Raw genomic sequence first — 18,185 nt, 5'->3', positions numbered from 1 at the left:
TTTTCGGCTAATTCTGTTGTTCCAGTTGACCAAACTCATAGCTGTTTCTTTAGAACTCCATCTTTTCTATCGATTGAGTACAAGTAACTGCCCATTTACTGATTTCAACTACCCAATAACGTGGTCAGAAATTTGCAATTTGGCCAATTTCACAAAAATTAAAAAATATGACAAATGTCAAAATACGGTCCAGAATGAACAATGCTGACATTCCTGGCTCTAAAATAACATTTTCTTTGTTCATCAGTCACGTCTCCAGGCCCCTCTGATATTACTCTTGCTTTCTATTTTGAATTTTTATTAAAAAAAAAAATCGAAGATTTACTGTTACGCAGACTACTGCAATACTGTAATAATTGTATAAACAGCATCAACCCATTCATGACTGCATATTAGAATGGCTAGTTGGACATTTATTGGATAATGACATCATTTGTTTACTTTTGAACATCGGCAAAAATCAAACATTTCCCCTACTTTGAGCTCCATTTCCAGGTTCTTCTTATAGTAAAATCAATCAAAATCACCTCTATTTCTATAATATGTTTTCCATTCTATCAAATGAGACCACAAAAACGAGAATACAACCATAAATACTATACGAAAATAGACCACAAAGTCAGCATTTTAACCCTTTGAGGGTTTCGGCCATACTAGTACGGCTTACGACCCAGGGTTTTTGACGTACTATTTTTTTTTTTTTATTATCACACCGGCCGATTCCCACCAAGGCAGGGTGGCCCGAAAAAGAAAAACTTTCACCATCATTCACTCCATCACTGTCTTGCCAGAAGGGTGCTTTACACTACAGTTTTTAAACTGCAACATTAACACCCCTCCTTCAGAGTGCAGGCACTGTACTTCCCATCTCCAGGACTCAAGTCCGGCCTGCCGGTTTCCCTGAATCCCTTCATAAATGTTACTTTGCTCACACTCCAACAGCACGTCAAGTATTAAAAACCATTTGTCTCCATTCACTCCTATCAAACACGCTCACGCATGCCTGCTGGAAGTCCAAGCCCCTCGCACACAAAACCTCCTTTACCCCCTCCCTCCAACCCTTCCTAGGCCGACCCCTACCCCGCCTTCCTTCCACTACAGACTGATACACTCTTGAAGTCATTCTGTTTCGCTCCATTCTCTCTACATGTCCGAACCACCTCAACAACCCTTCCTCAGCCCTCTGGACAACAGTTTTGGTAATCCCGCACCTCCTCCTAACTTCCAAACTACGAATTCTCTGCATTATATTCACACCACACATTGCCCTCAGACATGACATCTCCACTGCCTCCAGCCTTCTCCTCGCTGCAACATTCATCACCCACGCTTCACACCCATATAAGAGCGTTGGTAAAACTATACTCTCATACATTCCCCTCTTTGCCTCCAAGGACAAAGTTCTTTGTCTCCACAGACTCCTAAGTGCACCACTCACTCTTTTTCCCTCATCAATTCTATGATTCACCTCATCTTTCATAGACCCATCCGCTGACACGTCCACTCCCAAATATCTGAATACGTTCACCTCCTCCATACTCTCTCCCTCCAATCTGATATTCAATCTTTCATCACCTAATCTTTTTGTTATCCTCATAACCTTACTCTTTCCTGTATTCAGTATGCCTAAATTCTAGGGCCCTCAAATCTAGTGGGAGAAAGCTGGTAGGCCTACATATGAAAGAATGGGTCTATGTGGTCAGTGTGCACAGTATAAAAAAAATCCTGCAGCACACAGTGCATAATAAGAAAAAAAAAACTTTGACCGTTTTTTTTGGAATAAAACAGCGACTTTGCACTGTATTTTCGTATGGTATTTATTGTTGTATTCTAGTTTTCTTGGTCTCATTTTATAGAATGAAAGACATATTACAGAAATTGAGATGATTTTGACTGGTTTTACAATGAAAAGTGCCTTGAAATTGAACTCAAAGTAGCAGAAATGTTTGATTTTTACCAAAGTTCAAAAGTAAACACATCATGCCAAGCGTCCAATACACATCAACTGGTGAGTCTAATATTCTTTTGCAAGTACGCCAATATTATTTATACCATTTTTTACACTAATTCAGTAGTCTGCATAACAATAAATCTTCTATTTTTTGTGAGAATAAAAATTCAAGTGGAAAGCAAAAGAATGTAAGAGGGGCCTTGAGACGTGACTAATGAACAGAGGAAATGTCATTTTAGTGCCAGGAATGTCTTTCTTGTTTATTCTGGACCCTATTCGGAAATTGACATTTTTTTGAAATTTGTGTGAAATTGGCAAAATTGCTAAATTCTGACCACTGTACTGGATAGTTGAAATTGATAAATGGGTGGTTTCTTGCACTCATTCGATAGAAAAAACGGAGTTCTAGCGAAATATTCATGTTTTTTGTCGACTAGTACAGTGGAATTGGCCGAAAATGGTGCTCAAAGTGGGCAAGATCGCTGATGCATAAACATCGCCGAGACTGCTAACATCGCGAGAGCATAATTCCGTAAGTTTTCCATCAAATTTCAAACTTTTGGTGTCATTATGATCGGGAAAAGATTCTCTATCTTTTCATAAGAGATTTTTTTTTTTTTTTAAATTTGGCCGACCCTGAGAACGAGTCTCGGAGAGGGCCTGTCGACCCTCAAAGGGTTAATTAAAAAAAAACGGTCAGAGTTTTTTTTTATCATTACGCACTGCATGCTCCAGGATTTTTTTTAAATGGTGCACACTGACCACACAGACCCATTCTCTCACATGTGGGCCTACCAGCTTTCTCCTGCTTGATTTGAAGCCGCTAGAATTTATGAGTATATATACGTCAAACACTGTACCTCGTAAGACGTATATATACAACCTCGACAGTCAAAGGGTTAAAACAATATCAAAGATGGTTGACACAAACTCACTACCATTATAGTATTCTCCTCACTTAGTGACAAGTTCATTTACCGACGTTGACTTAGGAACGGAACTCCATCATTAAGTGAGGAGAGGCCGTACTCAAGTCCGGCAAGCCGGAATGGAGTCCTGGAGATGGGAAGTACAGTGTCGACACCCCTCTGGCAAGATATTGATGGAGTGAATGATGATGGAAGTCTTTCTTTTTCAAGCCACCCTGCCTTTGTGGGAATCGGCCAATGTATTAACCCTTTCAGGGTCCCCAGGCCCTCTCCGAGACTTGTTCTCAGGGTCGCACAAATTTAAAAAAAAAAAATTATTTTTTCTTATGAAAAGATAGAGAATCTTTTCCCAATCATAATGACACCCAAAGTATGAAATTTGATCAAAAACTTACGCAATTATGCTCTCGCAAAGTTAGCGTTCTCGACGATGTTTACGCATCGGCGATTTTGCCCACTTTGAGCCCTATTTTCAGCCAATTCCAGTGTACTAGTTGACAAAAATCATAACTATTTTGCTAGAACTCCATTTTTTTTTCTATCGAATGAGTACAAGAAACCACCCATTTACCGATTTCAACTATCCAATACAGTGGTCAGAATTTAGCAATTTTGCCAATTTCACACAAATTTCAAGATGCCAATTTCCGAATAGGGTCCAGAATAAACAAGAAAGGCATTCCTGGCACTAAAATAACATTTCCTCTGTTCATTAGTCACGTTACCACGCCACTCTTACATTCTTTTGCTTTCCACTTTGAATTTTTATTCTCACAAAAAATAGAAGATTTACTGTTATGCAGACTACTGCATTAGTATAGAAATGGTATAAATAATATCAGCGCACTTGTGAAAGAATATTAGACTCACCAGTTGATGTGTATTGGATGCATAGCATGATTTGTTTACTTTTGATCTTTGGTAAAAATAAAAAATTTCTGCTACTTTGAGCTCAATTTCAAGGCACTTTTCATTGTAAAACCAGTCAAAATCATCTCAATTTCTGTAATATGTCTTCCTTTCTATAAAGAATGAGACCAGGAAAACCAGAGTACAACAATAAATACCATACGAAAATATGTACAGTGCAAAGTCGCTGTTTTAATCCAAAAACACGGTCAAAGTTTTTTTTCTCTCATTACGCACTGTGTGCTGCAGGATTTTTTTTATACTGCGCACACTGACCACATAGACCCATTCTTTCATATGTAGGCCTACCAGCTTTTTCTCACTAGATTTGAGGGCGCTAGAATTTAAGCGTACTAGCACGTCAAAAACCTTGGTGCGTAAGTCGTACTAGTACGGCCGAAAACCTGAAAGGGTTAATAAAAAAAAAACATTGGGATGATATAGAATGATCTTGGTCCAGAACCAGGGCAGTAAGACCCCCCCAGACCACTAACACAGTCAACATATATCACCAGATGATTGAGGCAACTCAAACACTCCACCTGCAACACCAGGAAAGAATATTTACAGTCAGTTCTCTTTAACCTCCACAACACAGGCAATGATATGAAAATTTAAAAAAAGTGGACAGGGACAATCCTTTGACCTAATGCATAGGGCAGTTTGTTGGCAAGCAGTGTGAGAATGAGGCAAAACAAATAATTACACAAAAGAAAAAATATATGAAGGAAAAGGGTGCTAATTAGCAAATCCCTTAGAAATACCTCTCCCATTTTGACGATTTTTCCATCCCTGTTGACTGCCTTTTCAACCAGGCTGTTGGTGCTAGCAGCCCATATGGAGAGTGGTCCATATGTCATGAGAGTGACCTGGAAATTGTAATTTATAAGCAGAAGGAAAACTATCAGTGAAAGTTTCTGGGTTTTCTAAGAAACACTGGCAATTCAAGCAAAGTAACAATGAATATACAAAAACACAATATGAAAAGAAATAGTATTTATTATTGAAAACAAACGTATGAGTACACTAATTTTATTAAAGAGTTAATGACCAAAAGGCTTGAAAATCTATACAAATTTCACATTATTTTAGTTTTCATTTGATAAGACTATTATCCCTACTTTATCATTTAATAATTCATAGCCTATTCTTATTCTGTTGTGCAATCATCTTCAGAATTTCATCATCATCCTCATCAAACTTATCAGTGTCCTTCATGAACTCCTCTCGGGCAGAACCAATGCGATCGTGTTCCCACTCTGCTCCTACTGCACAAGATAATAACTGCTGAATATTCATTTCTTCTCCAGTTCCATAAGAATAACCATTTGCTTTGTCCACAGCCTGAAGAGGAAATTTTATTGTTAGACAATGTTCTGCAAATACCATGTTATCATTCTTAAAAAAAAAAAAAAAAATGGCATTTTAGATAGCAAATATTGTGGTTAACTCTCAAGATACAACCTGAGAGTTTTTAAAATAATTATACCTACAACATTGCATTTTTATAGTACAGTGGTACCTCGAATTTTGTTCCAGAAGGCTGTTCAAGTGCCGTTACCGAACGAATTTGTTCCCATAAGGAATAATGTAAGTTAGATTAGTCCATTTCAGACCCCCAAAAATACACTTACAAAAGAACTTACAAAAATACACTTGCATAATTGTTCGAGTTGGGAGCGGTTCGAAATTCAAGGTACCACTGTACTACATTTATATGAGGACAGTGAGGCTCAGGTTAGGGTATGTAGGAGAGAGGGAGATTATTTTCCAGTAATAGTAGACCTTAGACAAGGATACTTGCTGCTTGTTTAACATATTTATAGAAGGGGTTGAATAAGAAGTAAATGCTAGGCTGATGGGGAAAGGTGTGGGATTAAAATATGCAGGATCTAATACAAAATGAGAGTTCACACACATGCTGTTTGCCAATGACACTGCTTTTGAGAGATTATGAAGAGAAGTTGTAAAGGTAAGTGGATGAATCCGGGAGGATATGTAAAAGAAGAAAATTAAGAGTGAACATAGGAAAGAGCAAGGTGATGAGGGTAACAAACGAGTTTGGTAATGAAAGACTGAATATCAGATTGGAAGGAGGGATTATGAAGTGAATGTGTTCAAGATATCTGGGGGTGGACTTGCTGGCAGATGGGTCTATGAAAGATGAAGTGAATTACAGTTCTGAAGAAGGAGAAAAAGGTGGGTGGTCCACTGAACATTATCCACAGAGGCAAAAAAAATAGAGTATGAGAGAATAGTGGCACCAACACTCTTATATGGGTGTGAAGCATGGGTTGTGAATGTTGCAGTGAGGAGGAAGTTGGGGGCATTGGAGATGTCATGTCTGAGGGCAATGTGTGGTATAAATATTATGCAGAGAATTCTTAGGTTGGAGATTGGGAGGAGGTGCAGAATTACTAAAAGTATTATCCACAGGGCTGAGGAGGGGTTGTTGAGGTGATTCAGACAGAGTGGAGGAAAATAGGATGACTTGGAAGGTGTATAAATCTGTAATGGAAGGAAGACGATGTAGGGTTTGCCCTATGAAAGGTTGGTATTTTTTGTGCCATTTTCAGTGGCTGAATCATATTCATCAGACAATACAGCAAAGGAAATGGTAGTCTTGACATCAGTGCTTTCCACCTTCCTTTTCAGCTTTAACTCTTTTTAAAAGACCAATTTTCAGTCACTACAGTTATTTTCTTTATTGTTCCAGTACTGAATCTTCTTATTCTCCTTTCTAAGAAATTAGAGTTTATTCTTAACTTCCACCAGCTCTGCCTTCATCTGATGAAACAGTTGCTCTGCCTTCATCTGATGAAACAGCTGCTCTGCCTTCATCTGATGAAACAGTTGCTCTGCCTTCATCTGATGAAACAGTTGCTCTGCCTTCATCTGATGGTACAGCTGTTCAGGACTCAGGGAAGTGCTCCTGACACAGGTCAGCTCACTACTTACATAATCAACTAAATATGTACTGACATCATCACTCACTGTTGTAAATATGCAAATAGATGTTTGTATGATTTACTTGTCATCTAATATGATCATAATTCAAATAAGAAAAGATCAACACTCCAACTAATGAAAAACATTAAACAGGCTTTCCTTCTATGCTCAAATGACACAATGGCAGGACTCATCAGGGTGGTTGCAGACAACAAACCTTCTCTAACTGTTACTGAATCATTATATTTGCAATCAGTCACTAGAGTAATGAGAAAAACCTTCAGTACCTATTGCAAGCATACTGTAAACACAGTTACAATACCTTCATGACATTAAGAAGCGTAGATTGGTTCTCAACACTTATGGGAATGAAGGATACAAGTGAATAATCACTGATCACATCTGCTAGAGCTTTATTCAACTTGAAATACTTTTTCATAATAGGAGAGTCATTAAAAAACTCTAACAGGTAGTCCAGGTCCATTACATCCGTATAAAATTCGAGACCCATGTCAAGACTGCCATATTTCTCCACTGCATCAATCTGGTTAAAACGAGAAACAGATTTGGATAAGTTAAAATAAATTTATTTAGAATAATGTGAATTGTTTTCATGGTCTCATTTCATAAAATGGAAGACATATTGAGATGATTTTGATTGGTTTCATAATGAAAAGTACCTTGAAATTGAGCTAAAAGTAGCAGAAATGTTCGATTTTTACAAAATTTCAAAAGTAAACAAATCATGACAAGCGTCCAATACACGTCAACTGGTGAGTTTAATATTCTTTCAGAAGTGCACAGATATTATTTATACCATTTCTACACCATTTCTATACTAATGCAGTAGTCTGCATAATAGTAAGTCTTCTATTTTTTGTGAGAATAAAAATTCAAACTGGAAAGCAAAAGAGATCTAAGAGTGGCCTGGGGACGTGACTAATGAACAGAGGAAATGTTATTTTAGTGCCAGGAATGTCTGTCTTGCTTATTCTGAACCCTATTTGGAAATTGGCATCTTCTGAAATTTGTGTGAAATTGGCAAAATTGCCAATTTCTGTCCACTTTATTGGATACTTGAAATCAGTAAATGGGTGGTTCCTTGTACTCATTCAATAGAAAAAATGGAGTTCTATCAAAATAAATATGATTTTTCTTGACTAGTACACTGAAATTGGCCAAAAGTAGGGCTCAAAGTGGGCAAAATCGCCGACGCACAAACATTGTCGAGACTGCTAACTTCGCGAGAGCATAATTCTCTAAGTTTTCCAGCAAAATTCATACTTTTGGTGTCATTATGATCGGGAAAGGATTCTCTATCATTTCATAAGAAAAAATAATTTTTTCCCGAAAAATTTTCGATCCTGAGAACAAGTTTAGGAGAGAGCCTCTCAACCCTGAAAGGGTTAATATTCAATAAAGTACTAAATGTACCCCATCAATCCCATTAAAAAGAGATGCCTTGATTTTAAAGAAGAGCTCTTTATCCAAGGAATTTAAACTACCCTCCTCTTCCCTAACCCTTTGACTGTCGGTGTCGTATATGTGTATATACGTCTTATGAGCCAGTGTTTTTGATATACAGTAGGGCCCCGCTTTACGGCATTTCACTTTACGGCGTTCCACTAATACGGTCATTTCAAATTATGACCAAAATTCGCTATACGGCTCTCCCCACCTGACTTTCTAATACGGTCACCACGCCCCACCCTATTTGTTTACATTCTCCGTGAGCTCAGAAAGCAGTAAGTCTCTCCATTTTGTCTGGAAACTCCAAAATTTCAAATGTTTTTAAAAGTTATTTCATATTTACTCTGATAATTATACTTATGTATACCTGTACCTAAATAAACTTACATACTGTGCTGGTATGCAGGTGCACATTAAAATCGGTAAGTGTCTTATGTCTCCAGACGTCATATTAGTAATGATAATAATAATCATCGAGTCTCATTTAAATGTCATATATTACGTTAAATACACATTTTCATTAATCCATCTATGATATTTTTTTCAAAATTATATAATAAACACGATGCATAACATATAAATAAGATAAATACACCCCACAGTAGAATAAATAAACATAAATGTGAGATGTGGTAGCAGACGACTTGCACAAGTGATGCCATATTAGAAATGATAATAATAATAATAATGATACTCACTGAGTCTCATTAAATGTTGTATATTACGTTAATATACACATTTTCATTAATCCATCCATGATATATTTTTCAAAATTACTTAATAAACACGATACATAACATAAAAAGATGATAAATACACCCCACAATAGAATAAATAAACATAAATATGAGATGTGGTAGCCAGATAACTTGTACAAGTGATGGCAAGAATAACATTTTCTCTAATCTAACATAAGAGAAAATATGTTACTGGGGGTAACTGTAGAAAATTATTCCTTTCGTATGTAAGTTTATTCAGGTATACACAAATACAGTTACATAGATTATCATACATAACACCCGAATCTGCATGACAGTGTCTTCCATTGCAGACACTGCAAGGTGGACATCAACCGAATCTTTCAGTGGGCTGCAGAAAACAATATGAAGTTCAACGATGAGAAATTTCAATTACTCAGATATGGTAAACACGAGGAAATTAAATCTTCATCAGAGTACAAAACAAATTCTGGCCACAAAATAGAGCGAAACACCAACGTCAAAGACCTGGGAGTGATCATGTCAGAGGATCTCACCTTCAAGGACCATAACATTGTATCAATCGCATCTGCTAGAAAAATGACAGGATGGATAATGAGAACCTTCAAAACTAGGGAGGCCAAGCCCATGATGACACTCTTCAGGTCACTTGTTCTATCTAGGCTGGAATATTGCTGCACACTAACAGCACCTTTCAAGGCAGGTGAAATTGCTGACCTAGAAAATGTACAGAGAACCTTCACGGCGCGCATAACGGAGATAAAACACCTCAATTACGGGGAGCGCTTGAGGTTCTTCAGGAACGCAGGCGGGAGAGATACATGATTATATACACCTGGAAAATCCTAGAGGGACTAGTACCGAACTTGCACACGAAAATCACTCGCTACGAAAGCAAAAGACTTGGCAGACGATGCAACATCCCCCCAATGAAAAGTAAGGGTGTCACTAGCACGTTAAGAGACCATACAATAAGTGTCAGGGGCCCGAGACTGTTCAACTGCCTCCCAGCATACATAAGGGGGATTACCAACAGACCCCTGGCAGTCTTCAAGCTGGCACTGGACAAGCACCTAAAGTCGGTTCCTGACCAGCCGGGCTGCGGCTCGTACGTTGGTTTGCGTGCAGCCAGCAGCAACAGCCTGGTTGATCAGGCTCTGATCCACCAGGAGGCCTGGTCACAGACCGGGCCGCGGGGGCGTTGACCCCCGGAACTCTCTCCAGGTAAAACTCCAGGTAACAACATATGTGTAGAGAACCTAGGATAACCCAAAAAAGTCAAGAGTGACTTATTTCCATTGCCTTCACTCAGAGCATCATTTCTTCTCAAAATGATGTTACATGAGAATGGGAGTGTTCTTCTTTATTTATTCTACCGTATCAATGTAGAGACAACCTGTACACAATGTAACTTGTACACAAACCAGACGTGTACACTGTTTACAAAACTTACCTTCGCCTGGTTTGTTTACATAACTCTGCGCCTGTCCTCTCTCATGCACTCATTCTTTCTCTCTCTCATTTATTCATTTTATCTCATTTACTTACTCCTGACCCTACATTAAGACTACAAATATTTTAAGGTAAGTAATGAGTGAACTGTATATACATTTTGGCTCTGGGATACTTAAATATCCCTGGTATGGTAGCCCGGCTGACTACCATACATACCACACTTGATTTTTTACAATAAATACTACTCATCTCACCCTATATTTTAAGGTAAGTAATGAGTGAACTGTATATACATTTTATCGCTCTGGGATGCTTAAATATCATAGAATAGTATGTGTGGGTGGGTTGGCCTGGTAAGGTAGCCTGGCTGACAACCATACATACCACACTTGATTTCTTACAATAAATACTACTTGTCTCACCCTAGATTATGACTATAATATTTTAAGGTAAGTAATGAGTGCACTATGTGTGTATTGTACTTTTTTATTGTTTTTTTGATGCCTAGTTCTTTTGCTAACTTAATATATGTTAGTGTAAACTTGTTATCTAGTGTTTGTATGCATTTATAAGTGGAAAAAAAGGGTGTTCGACTTTACGGCGGTTTCTGCTTTACGGCGGTAGCCTGGAACCTAACCTGCCGTATAAGTGGGGCCCTACTGTATTAATATGCCAAAATTCTACCGGCTTCAAATCAAATGGGAGAAAGCTGGTAGGCCCACATGTGAGAGAATGGGTCTGTGCAGTCAGTGTGCACAGTATAAAAAAAATCCTGCAGCACGCAGTGCATGAGAAAAAAAAACTCTGACCGTGTTTTTGGATTAAAACGCCGACTCTGAGGTGCATTTTCCTATAGTATTTATGGTTGTATTTTTGTTTTCTTGGTCTCATTTGATAGAATGGAAGATATATTTCAGAAATAGAAATGATTTTGATTCGTTTTGACATGGTCTTGAAACTCAGCTCAAAGTAGAAGAAATGTTTGATTTTTGCCGATGTTCAAGACTTAACAAATGACGTCACTGTCCAATACGTGTCCAACTAGCCGGTCTAATACGCAGTCATGAATGGGTTGACATTATTTATACAATTATTGCAATAATGCAGTAGTCTGCATTACAGTAAGTCTACTATTTTTTATGTGAATAAAAATTCAAAACAGATAGTAAGTGGGGCCTGGAGACATGACTAATGAACAGAGAAAATGTTATTCTAGTGCCAGGAATGTCTGTATTGTTTATTATGGACCCTATTTTGAAATTGGCATCTTTTTTAATTTGTGTGAAATTGGTCACATTGACAATTTCTGACCACTTTATTGGGTAGTTGAAACCGGTAAATGGGCAGTTTCTTGTACTCAATTGATAGAACAAATGGAGTTCTAAAGAAATAGCTATGAGTTTGGTCGACCAGAACAATGGAATTGCCTGAAAATAGGGCTCAAATTGGGTGAAATCGCCGATGAATACATCGGTGAGATCGCTAACTTTGTGAGAGCGTAATTCCGCAACTTTTTCATTAAATTTTGTACTTTTGGTGTCATTACCATCGGAAGAAGACTCTCTATCATTTCATAAGAAAAAGTAACTTTTTTTTTTAATATTTTGCGACACAGAGAGACACTTCAGGATTTGGGGTCTCAACAGTCATAGGAATAAATGAAACATCTGCTTGAAGGCAAATGTAGAATATAATTTCGGTGTGTCTGCGTCTAGCAATAGTAATAATAATTAGGAGAGAAATAATGAAGATGAATGTTTAGAAATACAATTAGAAGCCTGAGTATATCTATCATCCACTATAACATGAACATAGATAAGTACGTCTTTGTTTTTCATTTTTGGGCAACCTTGCTTTGGTGGGATACAGCCAGTTTGTTGAAAGAAGATAAGTACACTTATGTAGTTACTTGCAATGTGAGCAGACTGACTGATGTTATAGCAGCAAGGTTTACGCTTGGTTACAAGTACCTCTGGAAGTTAGGCAGACACACAAATAATGAACAAACCAAATGCAAAGTATGTGGCCAGCAACAGTCACTTTCTAGAACACTATGTGCTCTACTGTCCACATATTGAAGAATATAGACGGTATAAAAACCTATGTTATACATGAAAATATCTTATTAATGAAAATAAAATACCAGACTTATTAAGCAAATTTCCAAAATTTGCTTGCAACAGTAAAGTAAATTGTAGATCTAAATCCAGGTGTAATCCTGTTAACTCTTTTGGGGCCTAGTTTCTAGGCAATTTGTTTATCCACATGCTTCTGCATTATTGCCAACAGCTGGATATGGAGTGCATAATAAACTAGGTGCTTCAGTGTTACAAGCACAGCCAGCTGGTCCCAGGGTTATAGTGCTTCTTGTAACAAATGAATGAGATTATCACATCTAGGGGTCATCACTCATAGAGGTAAAGAAATTTTCTTAGTTTGTTTAATTTATTAACCCTTTGAGGGTTTTCGTCGTACTAGTACGTCTTACGCGTAGGGGTTTTTGACGTACTAGTACAGTGGACCCCCGCATAACGATGGCATCACATAGCGATTTTTCCGCATACCGCTTACTTTAATCGCAAAATTTTTGCCGCGCATACCGATTAAAAACCCGCTCACCGATTTTCGTCTGAGACGCGTCCAATGTGCGCCCTCACCCAGCCTCACATGTGCCGCCCGTACCATTGTTTACCAGGCAGTCTCCGCGCTAACATCCAAGCATACACTCGGAATATTTCGTATTATTACAGTGTTTTCGGTGGTGTTTCTGGAAAATAAGTGACCATGGGCCCCAAGAAAGCTTCTAGTGCCAACCCTGTGGTAAAAAGGGTGAGAATTAGTATGGAAATTAAGAAAGATTTTGAAGGGTTTGGGGCTAACCCTGAGAAGCCTATGCCAGTTGTGGAATCCATATTTTTTTTAATAAATCAGCGACTTTGCAGTGTATTTTCGTATGGTATTTATTGGTGTATTCTAGTTTTCTTGGTCTCATTTTATAGAATGGACGACATATTACAGAAATTGAGATGATTTTGACTGGTTTTACAAAGAAAGGTGCCTTGAAATTGAGCTCAAAGTAGCAGAAATGTTCGATTTTTACCAAACTTCAAAAGTAAACAAATCGTGCCAAACATGCAATACACGTCAACTGGTGAGTCTAATATTCTTTCACAAGTGCACCAATAATATTTATACCATTTTTTACATTAATGCAGTAGTCTGCATAACAGTAAATCTTATATTTTTTGTGAAAATAAAAATTCAAAGTGGAAAGCAAAAGAATATAAGAGGGGACTTGAGACATGACTAATGACTAGAGGAAATGTCATTTTAGTGCCAGGAATGTCTTTCTTGTTTATTCTGGACCCTATTCCGAAATTGGCATCTTTTGAAATTTGTGTGAAATTGGCAAAATTGCTAAATTCTGACCACTGTACTGGATAGTTGAATTTCATAAATGAGTGGTTTCTTGCATCCATTCGATAGAAAAAATGGAGTTCTAGCGAAATATTCATGTTTTTTGTCGACTAGTACAGTGAAATTGGCCGAAAATGGGGCTCAAAGTGGGCAAAATCGCCGATGCGTAAACATCGCCGAGACCGCTAACTTTGCGAGAGCATAATTCCGTAAGTTTTCTATCAAATTTCAAACTTTTGGTGTCTTTATGATCGGGAAAAGATTCTCTATCTTTTCATAAGAGAAAATAATTTTTTTTTTTTTTTAAATTTGGCCGACCCTGAGAACGAGTTTCGGAGAGGGCCTGTCGACCCTCAAACGGTTAATATATATAACCGAAGGGTGCTCATCTAGCACTTTCTCAACTTTTGTATATCTGGCTTTCGCTGAAGAAAAGTGCATTCAAATTTATACACAGCTGTTGGCTGCAGGGATCAAAAATAAAAATCGTATCTACGTACCACTTCTTTGCTTTTGGAACTGTTTGGATCTTTAATGTGGCACATTTTTGCAGATTTTTCTAAGTACTTTATGCAATTGTGCATTAACCCATTGAGGGTCGACAGGCCCTTCCGAAACTCGTTTCAGGGTCGGCCAAATTTCTAATGAAAAAAGTTTTTTTTTTTTCTAAACATTATAGGCTAAACAAAAAAATTTTTACCATCAATACTTACCGAGATATGGAGGCGTAAAGTTTGCCAAAATTGAACAACATCTGGTAACATCGCCGACTGCCGTCACCCGGTATTTTTCTATTTACTTTTTTATGGCCTCTGAGACCAATATGATCAGTATTTTGTAAGTTATTTCTTTTTCAATACTACACAATAAGGGCGTAAACACTGTTGTCATTATTTTGTTTATCGAAAATATTTACACAAACAAACGATATGAAATGTTGTTTATTACTATTTTTCTATATTTTATATACACATATACAGTCACAGGGAATGTTTCTAGAAGTTCTGCAGCCTGTGGAAGTCTTTGAAACATGGTGTCATGCACAGTGGTGTTTTACACTCCTCACACATAAAACGAGTGTCTCTGCGTTGTTGTGGGCGTTTTTTTGTATGTGCACAGACATAACACCTCTTCTGAGCCTTTTTCTTGAAAGCAGTAGCAGGCAGTTTTACCAGGAAGTGATCACCATGCTTCAGATGAGAAGGTAGTTGTTGATAATTTGGTGGGCGGTCTATTGCAGGTGTTCTTCCTTGGTACTTGAATACTATTTGTCTGATGACAGACAAACAGAATTCGCCATATGGTGGTTTGTTTCTGGTCCTCATCTTATACATATTATAAGCATTGAGCATGGAAATGTCCAGAAGATGGAAAAAGAGTTTTATGTACCACTTATAACTCTTGCGAACACAATCAGCAAACCCAATCTGCATGTCACATTTGTCCACTGAACGCATATTGAAGGTGTAATCAATCACAGCTGCAGGTTTTAGAATGGGTTCATTGCTCTCTCTATGCTGCCTGCCACTGTCTGCCATTTCATTAGGGTGAACTGATGACAACAGTGTGACATCTCGTTTGTCATGCCACCGAAATGCCATGATGTCATTGGCAGCAAACGCCTGCACCTCACCTCTACGAGTGCCAGCGTCAAACCTGGGCATATGTTTCCGATTTGCACGCACTGTGCCACACACATCTGTCATGTTCACTCGCAAAAAATCACTGAGTGAGGGGCTTGTGTACCAGTTATCTGTATATAATATATGCCCCTTACCAAGGTATGGTTCTATCATTGTTCTAACCACATCACCAGAGATGCCCAATAACTTCCTGGTATTTTGCAATGTATAACTTCCAGTGTACACAATAATATCCAATACCAGACCACTGTAACAATCACAAAGCACAAACAACTTTATACCAAAGCGTTTCCTCTTGCTTGGTATGTACTGCTTGAAAGAGAGTCTTCCTTTGAACAGAATCAAAGACTCGTCAATTACAAGCTTCCTGAAGGGATAAAAATACGTACTGAATTTCTCTTTCAGATACACAAACACATTCCTAATCTTATATAACCTGTCGTTTCTGTCAGGCCTGGTTTTGTCTGAGAAGTAAAGCATACGTAACATTAGCACAAATCGATTCACTGGCATTATATCACTGAAACCTGGGGTTGCAATCAGGCAGTCTGTTGACCAGTATGATTTCACTTTGTGTTTATACACATGTGGCATAAGCATTATTGTGGCAAAGAAAAGATACGTCTCAGCCACAGTTGTCTCCTTCCACTGGTGTAGAGGTGATTTTGGTGAAAGTATTATGTTTGCCATGGTGTACTCGTAGTATCTGTTGCTTTCCCTGACAATAATTTCCATCAGGAGTTCATCAAAGAATAACTCGAAACATTCCAGTTCAGTGGCATTGTTCCCCAGTGTACAAGATGGCCGTATTCCACTTTGGCTGTCATCAAACTGGTGGGGATTTGGAACAAAATTGACAGCTTCCTGCCAATCCCAGGTGCGGTCTGCTGGTGGGTACTGGACAATGACAGGTGGTTGTGGTTGTGGAGGTTATGGTTGTGGAGGCTGGTGTGGTGGGTGGGTGGGGGATGGTGGCCTTTGTTGTAGATCAGCTGAGGCAGCGGTGTGGGTGGCAGCATGGGTGGCAGCATGGCCCACTGCTGGTGCCTCATGGCTGGCACCACCACCACCACCATGCACATTTTCCCTCCCAATTGCAACAGTATCATCGTCATTTTCACTGTTTGTTCCTGTTGTACAGCCACGGGATGTACTCCGAGATGTACTCCTTCCCCTTGGAATAGCATATGGCACACTACCAGAGCGCATATATCGTCGTATATACTGATGCTTCACTGGGGAATATTGCACTTCACTATCACTATTGGAACTAGTTTGAAGAGCTTGTAGTTCATAATCACTATCACTATCATCACAAATGCTCACATCTGAGTCTGGGATTTGGGAAAATAGGAGTTTCCTCTTTGATTCTGGTACAACTGAATGTGAACAAGACAGTCCAGCACCAGAAGTGGAAGGCTGATGGTCGTCTGGGTTTTCCTCACTATTACCGATATTATGGTCATTAGTTTCAGTTGTAACCTCATCAAAACCTTGAAACTCATCTTCACTGGCACTTCCATCTGTATTAGAACTGTCACTGGGGAACAAAAGTGTCCCAATTCGCCGAGGAGTGAGGAGCTTATTACCGCGAGGCATGGTGGACATTGTTTACTAAGATGGCATTCCCACAATGCACCACTGGGTCCCAGATTTTTTTTTCTAAAATGCACACCCACCACACAGACCCATTCTCTCACATCTAGGCCTACCAGCCTTTTCCCGCGAGATTTGACGGCGGTAGAATTTATGTGTACTAGTACATCAAAAACCCAACGTGACTGATGAACAAAGAAAATGTTATTTTAGAGCCAGGAATGTCTGCGTTGTTCATTCTCGACTCTGTTTTGAAATTAGCAAATTTTATAATTTGCATGAAATTGGCCAAATAGAAAATTTCTGACCACGTTATTGGGTAGTTGAAGTCGATAAATGAGCAGTTTCTTGTACCCACTCGAAAGAACAAATGGAGTTCTAAAGAAATAGCTATGAGTTTGGTCGACTGGAACAATGGAATTAGCTGAGAATAGGGCTCAATTCGTGAATAGGGCCGATTCGTAAATATCGCCGAGGTAGCTAACTTCACAAGAGCGTAATTCCATAAGTTTTTCCTCAAATTTCATGTTTTTGGTGTCATTACCATCGGGAAAAGATTCTCTATCATTTCATAGGAATTTTTTTTTTTTCTCAAAAATTTTTCAACACCAGAAGACACCTCAGGATATGGGGTTTCAACGGTCAAGGGGTTAAAGCTGGATACTTCCTTAGACCCTTCCTGGTCCAGTGGAAGGTATGAACTGAATAAGGTGAGGCTTTACCAGCCAACCTTGACTCGGTCGGAGCAGGGGTTGAGTAGCTCAAATCGCCTACTGGTGCTTAGCCAGGTCGCACCAACCATTAGAATGATTAAACAATCTACCACCTATGTACAAAGCTAAATAATTTACAGCCAGATAATATTATAAAGTGAAGTAAGTCCATTTTAGGTACTCCTGAATATATTGAGTGAAAAAGCCAAAATAATATTTAAAAATATATCATTGCCAAAATAACAAGTAGAAATTGTCTACTTAAAATGAACAAAAGGGTGTAACATTCAGTGGCAAGATCTAATTCACATTTATCACTGATGTTTGTAGAGTTACTGAATAAGCTGTGGACTATATGGTCTCAGTGAAACCTTTGAGTATAATGAAGATCACTAATTTGTGTTCATTAATTTCATATATGCAACCTGTGGGTG

General features: G+C 38.4%; 1 protein-coding gene across 1 annotated transcript in view; it reads right to left on the bottom strand.

The window, feature by feature from the left end:
- Window positions 1-4,770: 4,770 nt before the first annotated feature.
- Window positions 4,771-18,185, bottom strand: part of LOC128703121 (GPN-loop GTPase 2) — a gene marked incomplete at its 5' end in the record, with an annotated part of 43,090 nt that continues 29,675 nt past the window's right edge. The window contains 2 exons of the mRNA XM_070081179.1: window positions 4,771-5,133; window positions 7,061-7,272. Of these exons, the coding sequence (XP_069937280.1) occupies window positions 4,927-5,133; window positions 7,061-7,272 (419 nt within the window). The remainder of the gene's footprint in view (window positions 5,134-7,060; window positions 7,273-18,185) is intronic.

This window comes from Cherax quadricarinatus, unplaced genomic scaffold (assembly GCF_038502225.1).
Source record: "Cherax quadricarinatus isolate ZL_2023a unplaced genomic scaffold, ASM3850222v1 Contig1900, whole genome shotgun sequence".
NCBI lineage: Eukaryota > Metazoa > Arthropoda > Malacostraca > Decapoda > Parastacidae > Cherax > Cherax quadricarinatus.
The sequence above is the reverse complement of the archived record's forward strand: the minus strand, read 5'-3'. Positions and strand labels throughout refer to the sequence as shown.